General features: G+C 39.2%; 1 protein-coding gene across 12 annotated transcripts in view; it reads right to left on the bottom strand.

The window, feature by feature from the left end:
• The window catches only part of arhgap24 (Rho GTPase activating protein 24), an 89475-nt gene that overhangs the window by 7931 nt on the left and 68013 nt on the right, over positions 1-13531 (bottom strand). For all 12 annotated transcript variants that reach the window (XM_085414107.1, XM_085414108.1, XM_085414109.1 and 9 more), the window contains 2 exons: positions 13045-13167; positions 3949-4156 (listed from right to left, as the gene is read on the bottom strand). In XM_085414107.1, the coding sequence (XP_085270233.1) occupies positions 3949-4156; positions 13045-13167 (331 nt within the window). The remainder of the gene's footprint in view (positions 1-3948; positions 4157-13044; positions 13168-13531) is intronic.

Genomic DNA, 13531 nt, shown 5'->3' with positions numbered 1-13531 from the left:
TCACTGAGCTGAATTTACCGTGAAGAGGGTGATTCTCACAGTTTACTGATCTTTATTGGTCTAAAATATTACCTGTGGAGATAACGGATATAAATGAGAGCTTGGCTGCCTTACAAGGCTTATCAAGTGGATAAGTAGTTAAGAAAATGGATGGACGGGCTTCAAGTGCTTTTGAAAAAGACCAGAGCAAACCAGTGATGGGACTAACGGCGTTACTTACGGCGTTACTTTTTTCAGTAACGAGTAATCTAACTAATTACTATTTCTATCGTTACAACGCCGTTACCGTTACTAACAAGAAAATGTGGTCCGTTACTATTTTTCAAAAAACAGATGGTTGAAGCTGTGTCCAGTTTATATCAGTTGCACGGAAGTAGCTGTAAGTAATCTGGTCGCTACAGCTTTAAGCAACTGTGCACTCCCGCGGACGGCAATCGCTTTCTGGCAGACGAACACTTTTTGGCACAACACCTGAAGCTGCTAAGGGGGTAAAACAATCACATGAGTGCTGCTGTTTGACTGAGGAAGAATAAAGTACCGTGGTCGTGGTAAGCCAATCACATGACAACAACAACAACAAGCAACAAGCAGCAACAAGGTGATATATACCAGTTTTTAAATTGTGTTAATAGGCCACGTAAAACCAGAGTCATGATAAACAATATATGCGTGTTTTTTCCTGAATACTTTCGTCACGTTGTCTAAGGACAGCGCTAGCAAGCACCCTCTGCTTATGAGCAAAAAAAAAGAAAAAAAAAAAAAAAAAAGGACAAAACCCCCCCCACCCCTTTCGTGTTGGTGGAAAAATGCACCATGTCGACCAATCAATAATGATATGGCACCAAGACATTTGGTTGTTTAGAAAGAGGGGGAAGTTTTAGGAGTGATGGCGAGAGAGAGAGCGAGTTTTGAGATGTGAGAGATTTGTGACGTTTAGCGTGTTTGGAGTGTGTAGTTAATGTGTTGTCTTGTGTAGTTAGTGTGTAGTGTTGTGGATAGTTTTGTGTTGTGTGTCAGAACAATGAGGCGACTGCTGTCTCCAGTTAAAAAACAGGAGGAGTGATACACCTGCTGCTGTCAGACCTGCAGGTATCAGGCTGTGATGTTCTCCTTTATAATGGACAGAAATTATTTTTTTGGAGTGGCACAAATAGTTTGTGCGGCATCTTATTGATGCAGAACAGCTGATTGTTCTGTAAATAGTTTGAAATGGTTATTTAAAAAAGGGTAAAAGGTAAATGACTGCAAACAACTTTGTTTGCAAAACCTGTGCATAGGATTTTAAATTGACAATTTATAGTTGCATTTAAAGTTATGAAATATGATTCATTAAACATGTTTGTGGATGTTACAGTAAAAAAACTTTACTTGGAATTTATGTTTTTTGTCTGATTTATGATCAATTGTGTTAATGCAGTATGTCAAAATGAAAACATAACTGTAAATTCAGACACGTGAGGTTGTGCTGAAAAGAATGATACCAAACAAGGCAAAGTAAATAGTTTTTAAAGGTGAAATGTAGAGGTTTAATCAAAAGTAGTGAAAAATGGCCAATTATACCCTGGACCCCAGAGGGTTACATTTTTAAAAAAAGTAACGCAATAGTTACTTTTCAAGTAATTAATTACTTTTAGACTGATATTTAACATTTTACAATAACAAACACAACCTGCAATTCCAACTTCCATATTTCTGTTGTTTTTATATATCCTCAAATGTTAGAGCACGCATTTGTCCATTTTGCAACATTGTTTTAACTTCCCAAAATCTGAGTTCAAGTCCACACATACTTTCAGTTGTACAAATAGGAAATAAGTTGATTATCTTGGATATTTGTACCTTGTGTTGTGAAACTGGTGTCTACAGCACTTTTTTTTTCTGGTTAGAGCCCTTCCGAGATCTGTAGAACCGATCTACATTTAAATACAAAAATTTGGACAAAGTGGCGGTTCTTGTTTTGTTTTAGATACCCTGTGCAGCATACGTACTGAGGCTGCTGTTACTCTGGAACCAGATGGGGGCAGTTTACATTTACACAAGTTTAAGATACAGATTGCCATTAAGTTGGAGACAGTTTTGCTGTTGTACAATCAACTATTTTCAATACGCTAAATGGACGGCATTGGCTAACTTCCATCCATCCGTTCATGACTCCATCGGTTAACATGAAATGCTTTAAAATAAGCTCATATTATACCTCGTACTGTCACTTGGCTACTCTGCAAACACTTCTTTAGCAAACACATTTCTGATATTGTGACATCCCTACTTCTATGTTAAGTTTTCCTGCCCTACTTGGGATTTTTCAAGGGGCTCAAACCTTTAACTGGTGATTGTAAACTGGGAATGAATATTGCGACTGGTTGTCTGCCTTTCTGTGTTAACACTGTGCTGGACTGTCAATCTTGTCCAGGGCACACCCCTTTTTTCCCTGACAAAGTGGTGCTATCTCACAAACTAACATATCATGAAAGTTTCCATCCACCTATATGTCCTGTTAAGTGCTTATCCAATGCAGGATAATGGGAGGTTGGCACCTGTACCAGCTGTCACTGGGTGAGAGGCAGGGTTGAGTCGAAATCTTTTTTTCTGTGAGGCGGCAGTGCTAATGTCATCACCACTGTACTGCTCAGACTCTTATTTTTGTCTATTATTGCTCCGTAATGATGGTTAGGAGCAAACTGTTGCATTCTTGTTTTCATCATACTGGACAGAATAATTTGTCTTTGATTTAGATTTAGCAGAAATTTGGTGGAATTCAGTAAGCTCCAATCAAGATGATGACTTTGGTCTGATGGGACACAGAAAAACTCATTTGTGCACAAAATGTTCCTCTGAGCAGACACGTCAATGAACTGAGCTGTGCCGCTTTCTGTGCTCTCCACACACCCACTCAGTCCAGAGGTCTAATTCAGCAACAGAAAATACCTGTTAAGGAGGTCAAGGGGCATATGGGTCCTTAAAACTTATTATATAATAAGGTAACTGCCTGCATTTGTTTATTATCTGTGTGGTTGTGCTCAAAAATGCAAAACCGGTTCAGTTTTGATTATTTGAAATCCGAATAATGTGTGGCAAAATGCAACACACAAATAACCAACAACAGAGTTGTGTTTTCTCTAATGTAATGAGGCGATATTCAAGCTGTTGTGTTCAGAGGGACAAAATGAAAACTGGCAAGTTAAACACCCATGTTTGATAACGATGACAGCTTCATCTCACAAGCTAACATTCCACCAGAATGACCTGAGACTGACCTCCAAGTGGTAACCATAAAACTGACAAATTGGACATTAGCCATGCAGAAGAAGACAGCCAAAGGAGGCCAAGTGCTAATATGAATTATGACAGAATTTGGGAGACCTGCAGAACTCCCACAGTAAAGATGGTTGAACAATGAGGCTGTGTTTTAAATATAAGACATGAAAAGAGCTGAGGAAATTTGTTCTGATACATCATCGTGTGCAAGAGACATCTCACCAGGTCAGGTATGAATATGGTGCCTGCAACAGATAGTGGACAGATAGTGTGCAAATATGAGGATGACCTCTCCCTGCATGGAGGGGAGTTATCATACATTTTAACTATCATGGATTTACCACATCGGTCTTTGTGATAGCGCTGTTCAAGCAGCTTGATACTTATTCAGGTACTTATCCTCAGTTTAATAAATCATAACAATAATGTTTTTGCCAAGCTTCAATTATCACATTGCTTAGACTTAAGATACATATTAAATATTCCTAAATTAAATAATTATGTCTTTCATAATTGATACAGGTTTCGAGCAGCTGTATCACTCAAGTTTCTCTAAGCAGATACAACTGAACCCTGTACTAACCCGCCCACTTTTTTTGCATTTCAACTCCCCGAGCCGAACGTATCAAGTCGACATTAAAACGCACTGAGGAAATCTAAACCAGCCTGTACGGGCACATTTCTGCTTACCAATCAAAAGAGGGCTTCTCTCCACAGTCAAAGGCATCCTGCAGCTCTTTGACCAGGTTGGCCTGTCCTGGCAGCCTGAAAAGGCCCTCTTCCTGAAGACCCCTCTGCCGAATGAAATCCACGCACTGCTCTACCAGCATAGGGGCGAGCTTGTTCCCAAACCGGCGTTCATACCGCACGGTCTCTTCCAGCTTCTGACCAAAGATCCCTGAAACAGACACACACAAAAAGTTTGCTAATGCTATAAAGGTGATAAATGTCAACTCTTCAGTTCAGTTCCTTTTTATTTTAAACATGTACATTCACAATCATTACAAAATATCATTCCATTTTTTTGTTTGAAAAGGAGTAGGCAGAAGTATACACTTATACTCTATTTATGCTGTTTACATTTTGTTATGCAGCCAAGCTTATAATTTAATACAGTGTGTAGGGCTGCTCAATTAATCGAATTTTAATCACGATTACGATCTGGGCTTTCAACGATCATTAAAAATGACTGAGCCGATTATTAGCCCCTCCCTCATTTATCCGCGACACCTTAAAGGCCGGTCCGTGAAAATATTGTCGGGCATAAACCGGTCCGTGGCGCAAAAAAGGTTGGAGACCGCTGATTAAGAGGACCCGAGGGAAGCTCGGAAAGCTAAGCAGAAGTTATTTGGAGAGTGACTGCCGTTGGTTGAAAAGAGAGTTAAAAAAAAAAAAAAAAACAAAACTTCAGTGGTGTTGCACACTATTTTATATTATTTTTTTAAAGTCGTTGTTAACCCTTTAAAGCCGGTCAGAGCAGTAAGCTCCGTTTTGCGTAACTATTTTTAAATCCCTGTAGAACCTGAACCGTGTAAGCTAGCGCAATAATTTGTTTTGCATATGAAACCGGAGGAGTTGTACTTACATCTTATGCCATCAGCTTGTCCTCGGTCACGGTTTCGTTCCACATATAGCTTTGCAAAAATTGCATAAAAAGCGCTTGCAGGAACAAAAACATAATATTCCAGAAACACGCTTTGCCGTTCCTATCAGCTGTTCGTAACACTTCCCACAGTGAAATGATGCACATGCTGTTTTCTTTGCAAATTTGCATCATAGGATTGTTTTTTGTTTTTCCTGCAGTATATAAAAATTGCTGTATCTCCAAAATAAAACTATGAAGACACTCAAAATAAATTTCCTGTGGTGGGAAACTATTTTTTGCAACTTTATTGTATTTAAAGTTTTGAGGGATAAACCTCTTAAATTTCTCCAAGTAGAAATATATATAAACAAAACAAAAGCGATTTTCAATTTTTTGTAGTTTATTGCACTTTTTTGCAATTTATGTAATTACTATGGACTTAATGCATACATATTATTAAAATATGGGCTATAACAGTTGTATTGATGTATAGCAACTTGAAATGCTCCCACAAATGGCACTACAGCATGTAAAAAAATAATATAAGCTCTGGTGGACTTGGTTCTATGGTAGGTCTTAAAGGGTTAAATAAATATCGTCAAATAATCGTGATCTCAATTTCAGTGAAAATAATCGTGATTATCATTTTTGCCATAATCGAGCAGCCCTAACAGTGTGTACAAGAGATATATATATATATATATATATATATATATATATATATATATATATATATATATATATATATATATATATATATATATATATATATATATATATATATATATATATATATATATATATATATATATATATTTTTATCTAGAGAAATCAATGCTGTTTAATATGTTGAACTCCCTGACATTTCTCAAAGAATTGCAGAGGCCATTAGCATACCATCTACAGCTCAAGTAACATCAAAGAGAGCAGTTAAATCAATTGAAAGGAATTTATGATAAGGTTTTCCTGACAATCCAAGCAAATAAAATGTAAAATATTCTCTCTTGCACACACACACACACACACACACACACACACACACACACACACACACACACACACACACACACACTTAGTCTGATGATCAAATCTCTAACTTCCTGAGCACCTCTCGCCTTTTGTCCGAGGCAGACGCTGTAGAAAAAAAAACCAGCCTGATTTACAGCCGTCTCATGTGGATGCAACACAAGAGGGGATTAAAGCTGCCTTCCTGAGAGATTTGGATCTGCATACTTTTCCAGTCTCCAGATACAGAGAGAGGCTACTCACACACATACACACACGTGGTACAACATGGTACAATCAGACGCCGGAAACAGATTCAGCCTACCAGCATCCTCCTTAACACAGCAAGAAACGGCTTCAAATAGCCAGGGTCTGAAATAGACACTAAAAAACTAGAAGCTTAAGATTTTCAACAGGTGTATTGAGACTTTTCCCACAAACTGCTGCAAAGGCTTCAAAACATTTCTCATTAGAAGCGAATGTGATTACTCACCCCTCTTAAAAATGACGCAACTTTTAAGTTTCCAGAAAAAAGGCCTATTAATAAATTTGTGATAAGAAAACATACCAGAGGTGCAAATTTTCAAGTGCGTGCACACAAGCATTTTCCCAAAACCAGCCCTAATCTTTGCAGAAATGACAGAGAACAAAACAAAAGCAGTGGAATAGACTGGATGCATCAGTTTGACAGCGGGTCGGCCAAACTGTTCTCATTTCCATCTCTCAGAAAGCTGTCTTTGCTTGATGAGAAGAAGCTCCTCAGAAGTCTGGAGTCGCTCTGGGATTTTGCCACTTCGATCTTCACAGCAACCCCAATATGACAAAACAGTGAAATATCTGAAGCTGTGGGTCCACTTTTCCAAATATTAGACAGACCAGAGTAAAATACAGAAGAGCTCAGCTTCACTTTAGTAAAGAATGATTAATATCCGCGTGTATCGAAAAGAGAAGAAAGGGAAAAAAAACGAGTGAAAATGAGGTCATTCCTCCAGACGTTCTGGTCATGAGTCTAGGAATGTTTTCCTGGGTCACATGTAAATGTGTGTGTGTGTGTGTGTGTGTGTGTGTGTGTGTGTGTGTGTGTGCACCAGCTTATGCAGAGTGTGAGCAAGTGTTATATGAATATTTGGCGCTCCCAATAGTGCTGGATACGGGACAAACCACAAGACCAAAGCGTGCACATGAGTGACATCTCTGCAAAAAAATCTTAGTATCTGCCAGTTGCACAGAATCTCTCTCTCTCTCTCTCTCTCTCTCTCTCACTCACACACACAAGTATAAAAGTGATTTTAATTCATGGACAACATACAACCTGTTTTATCAAATACAAACCAATAAGACATTTCATGATAATCCACATAAAAAAAACCTCGAATTGCTTCTCTGACCTTTAGTGTAAAGGTAAAACATGCAAACGTGTAAAACATTTGCATTTAATGAACTGCCAATTTACAAAACTGACGAGGCCGGTCTGGATTGTCGTTAAGGAAATAAAGTTTAGATTCAACAATACGCCTCCAGACAGAAACATGCTGATGCAGCTCTGTTTGTTTTACCATCGCTCGGTGTGCCGTGGCAGGACTTAGGTAATGCTTTCGTTATTAAGATGGTTTAAAACGTAACGATGATTCAGAGATTTGGTATGGATGAAATTAACAGTTAGGACAACTACTCTCGGAGTGTGATCTGTATTTATGATTAGAAGAATGAACATAATTTAAAATTTGCCACTTAATTAGACACAATATGGTTAAAAACATTTGTTCCCTCCTACTGATAGTCTATAAATACTACTTAAAGCTCAGAAGCATAATATAAAGGCAAATGATGGCTGATCTCACATCCCGACTGACATTTAAAAACAAACTTTCTCCAGCTTTTATGGAGTTGAGATCAAAGGAAGTTTAGAAGAGGACACTGCAATCCAAAGCCAGAAGACAGATAAATGTACTTAACTGTGTGCTGCTTATCTGTGGGGTCACATTTAAAAGCAATTTTTTTTACTGTAAGTTATGACAGTTTTGGAAGCCACATTGAAGCTGAAAGTGCACAAGTGCGCAGGAGGTGAGGAGCTGAATTAATAGATGAAAATTGTTATGACCACCACTATTACTGAAAGTCAGTGCGGCACAGGGATCAGACAAAACTGGACAGAAATGGCACAGCAGTCTGGAATAGCTGACATTTACCACAGGGAACATGGCTTGGAAATGAGGCATTTTGAAAATATTAAAAGAAGCTCTTTTCAAATTCAAACACTTCCCCAAACTACGAAAAGACAACTGACATTTACCATGACACAGATCTCCAAAGATCCAGACGGAAAAGCCGCAGCTGCACATCTCACACTCTTTCCTGCTTAAGTGTTTGTTGCGGTTAATGCCACATCGCAGCGAGTGGCATCACAGCATGACGGTAAAGGTTTCAAGGGGGGCTCATTCATTCTGGCAGCCGCCTTCCTGTCACTTACTGAACAGAGTTTCACCACACTTCAGGATCACTCGTCAGCCAATCCGTGCTCAGCTAGCTTCTGCTGCTACTGCAAAATGTGAAAAGCTGGAATATGTGTGTGTGGTGTGTGCGCGCATGTGTCTGGGCTCTGTATATGTGTGCATGACAGAGACAAAGACAGCCTGGCTCTGGTCCAGCATGGAGCCACCTTTCGTGTGGTATCTTTGACGAATGGCTCATCCTTTTGAAGAGCAGTCAGCTGCAATAGACATCAAGCTGCCTGCACTGAAAACAGAGGGGCCAGCTCTGCCTCCTCTATTCATTTTGTTACTGAGAGCTGCCTGAACTGGCTGTCCAGTTACAAAATGCTGCACTTGTGCCCTGTTCTTACACAAAGTAGGCCGGTGTCTGCCAAGGCGGTGGATAACGAAACCACGGCGGCGCAGCGGGAGGCTCGGTAATCAGCACGCTAATTCCAAAGTCAGGAACAACTTCATGAGAACAATTACAGCATCATGCACTTGAGCGATGACTCACAGCTTATTTTATGATTAGATTTCAGCTCACTTGACACATGTAACCGCTATAGAATGCATTTGTGTTCCTTTATTACATGACATGACCAGGCTGGGTAGAAATGAAAAACAAAAATGCTATGTGGAGATTCAAGAAGCACAGACTTGGATTTGATACTTCAAAAGACACTGAAAACATTATTATGTCAAGTAATGGCCAAGTACTGTGATAATGCCACCCGGAACACATGCCATGATGCCACAAGGGGAAAAAAAGGTTTTAAATGCCAGCACACTCTTATTTTATACTCAGTGGACTTTACCAGCTCTTTGTGCCATAGACTGCTGCTTGAAACATCCACATTACACAGTTGCTGCAGATTTGTCCCGTTCCACCACATGCCAGAGGTGATGGATTTAACATCTGCTGACTGTGGAGGCTATTTCGTTACAGTGAACTCACTCCGACTTCAAGAAGCCACTTTGAGATTATTTGAGCTTTGTAAAATAGCATGTCTTTCTAATGGAAGCTTCCATCAGTAGGGTACACAGTGATGATGAAGGGATGGACATAGAGCTGGGCGATAGAACGATAACGATATGTATCGCGATATAACTTTTACTCGATAGAGAAATTAAGCTATCGCGATAGACCTCGCAGCTCTTGTCCTCAAAAAAAAAAAAAAAAAAAAAAGGTCAGCCAATCCAAATTAAGTAGCGCAGAGCCAAACCAATCACAGCCGCAGCGTCACGTCGCGTGACTTGTTACGTACAGCACAAGTGCCAAGCCGCACGTGTGTTTGTTTGGGAAGCAGCCAGCGCGTAATGGAGGAAATGAGTGTGCCGACTAGAAAAATCAACCGAGCGTGACCGAAGAGAAAACAGATGATGGTTCCAATGCCGGAGAGATTGTCAAACGGAAGAGCCATAGAAGTTCCGTAGTGTGAAGGTATTTCGGCTATTTCAAGTCTGACAAAAAACAGAGTAGCGTGCACTGTAAATTGTGCCGAAAGCAAGTCTGGAAATACAATAAACTGGTGCATGCGTCACGTTATTGTTTCGGTGAAATGAATTTCTACAATACTGTTACTGTTAATTCTACTCTCTGCAGTGTTTAAATGCTTACATATACACACAGTTACTGTCCCTCCACACATACGACTCGGTTCTGCTTCTATGCCCCAGCTTTGTTTACTTTTTCCCACAGAGGCTTCTAGACTTCTGATTGGCCAACATTTCTGCACGGTTAGGAATCTAGCGCCACCTGCTGCTTTGGCATGTTCATAGCAGCGTTTTCCTTCATTTCTGCCTTTATGTGTGGACGGGATTATTTTTTAAAACGAAAACGGAAAATCTCCGTTTTCAAAAATACCCGTGTACGTGTGGACGTAGCCTCAGTCTCTGACTGGAAGCGCTAATTCGTCATTCGGCTTTTGTCAGACTAAAGTAACTGTTAAAACTGTTTGAAAAGCTCAGCTATACAACAAGGAGAGATTGAGAATTTCCTTTTAGTTCTCAGTTTATTTGATATTGACAAAAGTTAGTCAGTTTTGTCTGTTCTTCTGTAAAACAAACTAAGATTTATTTTTAGAATTAATATTTTGTTTCTAAGTGGAATTGACAATTTAGTCTGTTTCGTTTGTCCTATTTTGAAACTTAAACGCTTTAGCGGCTGCCTTTTGTGTAGTTTGCAATATTTGCCTTTATTTATCTGAAAAAGTCTCATGTTCCTTAAGTACATCTACCCTGTTGAACTTATTATGGGAAATAAATATTTAAATAAAAACAAGCTGCTGATTATTTCACATTTTACTTGTGAGCAACGGCACATTTAAATCTTACAAATATAGTTATTTGGCTTATATCGTGATAGATATCGTTATCGCCTGAAATGAAAAAAACATATCGTGATATGAAAAAATCTCATATCGCCCAGCTCTAGATGGACATGGTGTCCAAGTGTCCCAGAAAATACCCGACACCATTGCATCACCACCAGCAGCCTGATCATTTGATACAAGTAATCTATGCTTTCATGCTGTTTACACCAAATTCTGCATGTTGCAGAAATCAAGACTCATCTGATGAGGAAATGCTTTATTGTTTTTTTAAATCTTCTGTTTTCCTATTTTAAAGAGTAGGTGTGAATTGCAGCCTCAGTTTCCTGTTCTCAGCTGGAAGGAGTGGCAGTCAGTGTGGTCTTTTGCTGCTACAGTTCATGTGCTTCAAGTTCAATGTGTTGTCCATTTAGAAATGCTCTTTTGCATCACTGTTCAGCAGACTGGTCGTTCTCCTCTGACCTCTAGAACAAACATGACACTTCCTGCCAGAGAACTGTCGCTCACTTGAGGTTTACTCTTTTTCTCTGTAAACCATAAGGACGGTTGTGTTGGACAACAACCATGGCCAGAGATGGGCGCGTTACTGCAATCTGATTACTTTTTTCAAGTAACGAGTAAAGTAAGGGATTACTATTGCAAAAACGGTAATTAGATTACCGTTACTTTCCCGTAGGAACGCTGCGTTACTGCGTTACTAAAACCGTGATTTTTTGCGAGAATGTCTCATGACAGTGACGTAAGCGAGTGCGCCGTTAGTGACAACAGCTGTGTGCAGATCAACAATGGACCACATATCGATTGTGGGAGAGAGTATGAGCGTGCAGCGTTTAAAGCGTGGAAGTACTGACCTTACTTTGAGTTTGATTCCGTAAAAAGTGACAAAAACATTAGTGTCCGTCGTGCGTGGGAAGAAAACTTCTTTTTACAGCGAAAAAAATCCCTAAACTTCCAAGCAAGCACCGAGAGCGCAACGACATAATGGGAAACTCACAGAGAAACTCGTGGATTCTTCAACTGACCGCGGCACACCTGCACCAGGGTAAACTTCCGCCTACCCCCAGTCCTGCTTTACGGTGAAAATAGAGCAACAGGACCGCTGAGTCTTTGACTTTATTTATTTTCTGCTGTGTTTTACTTGCATCTATTTAATGCAAGTAAAACAGAGTGAGTGTAAACACTAAAAATATTTTATTTTATGTGCTGGAATGTGCAGAAAATAGGTTTAAATCTTAAACTAATTTATTTAAGTCAGAGAATGTTGCATATAATTACATTTTTTTGCTTGATGCATAAAGTTAAAAGATTAAAACTGATAAAACAAGTTAAAAAAAAAGAGACTTTTCCATTTGATTACATTTTGTATGATGGATTATGCAGAAAAAGTAGAATTGGGCTGAAAGATCTATCACTTTATCGCCTCTTCAGGTTGTAAATCGTGTTTTTAAAAAGTAACTAATTAATTACTTTTGAAAATAAGTAATCAGTAAAGTAACGGGATTACTTTTTGGGGGGAAGTAATCAGTAATAGTTACTGATTACTTTTTTCAAGTAACTTGACCAACACTGACCATGGCACATTCAACGTCGCTTAAATCACCTTTCGTCCCCCTTCTACAGCTGTGTTTGAACTTCTGCAGGTTGTCTTGCTGATGTCTACACATTCAAACAGTTAAAAACAGAATAATTCAAATAAATGTTACCACTAATACGCTGTGTGTTCAGATGTACATATCTTGGACATGCAGAAGAGCATATCCAAAATATGCAACTAGTAGTTATTTTAATTACTTTGCTTTCCTATGAACTTGAAGTAGTCTGGTATTGTCTTCTGCGGTATCAACAATTCATTTTTACCCAGAGAATCTGGGGTAGTTTCAGTTTTTCAGACCATTCTCTGTAAACCCTAGAGACAACTATGTGGGAAAATCCCAGTAAATCAATGGTTTCTGAAATACTGAGACCAGTCTGTCTGGCATTAATAACCATTCCACTTTCAAAGTCACTTAAATCTCTTTTCTCCTCCATTCTGATCTTCAGTGCGAGATTCAGCAGGTCATCTCAACTATATCTACATTGTATAAATATATTCATCTGTGTTTTTGCATCACAATCGTTTGTTACTTCTGATATAATTCAAATGACAATAAAGCAGGTAAACTTTGAATGCACGTTCCACAGGTATGCACATTGTATAAATATATTCATATATTAAGACTTTTACTTGTCCAAAATGGGTTTTGCTGACCAAACACAGAGTGAGTTTATACGTTCAGGTAGGGGCTAGAGCACAATGCTGTGAAGAGAAGATGTGGGCTGGATTTACTGGAGACAAAACATCTTCAACGTCTTCGTTTCACAACTGTTGGAAACCAAAATAGTATGTACTAACCTCCACCAAAAGGCGCCCAGATGACTCTTCGGATTGTCTTCACCCAGTCTTCCATGTCATTCTGGGTGCTGGCCATAAGAAGGTAGGTCTCATGGTTGGCTGTCATCCGCTCTCTTTCTCCACCTGTATAAATAAATGGGAGGAAAAATTTAAATGATGCAAGATCCAAAACTGCACGCTCTCCAGCAAGAACTAAAATAACATGAATCGAGAATAACGTTTTTCAGCACGACAAGAAATCACCAGCTGGCTGCAAAACACATTTCTGAACGGACAGAGACTAATGACAAGATAAGACCTTCTGGTAACCAAGGTTGCCATTAAATGTCTTTGTTTGACATAAATTACTTGAACTCCATTTCACAACTATACGTCTTCTGAAACACGCGCACCACACAGTCAAAGGCAAATGCTTGTCTCTCAGCATGTTCCATTAGAGGCAGGCTCTGTATCTTGATTTAACCTGTGGATAATGGCCACAAGCACT

Source organism: Rhamphochromis longiceps, linkage group LG7, assembly GCF_057381845.1.
Source record: "Rhamphochromis longiceps isolate RC_006_pf linkage group LG7, R_longiceps_female_GT1.1, whole genome shotgun sequence".
Lineage (NCBI taxonomy): Eukaryota > Metazoa > Chordata > Actinopteri > Cichliformes > Cichlidae > Rhamphochromis > Rhamphochromis longiceps.
Note: the sequence above shows the minus strand (reverse complement) of the source record. Positions and strands in the feature narration are given on the sequence as shown.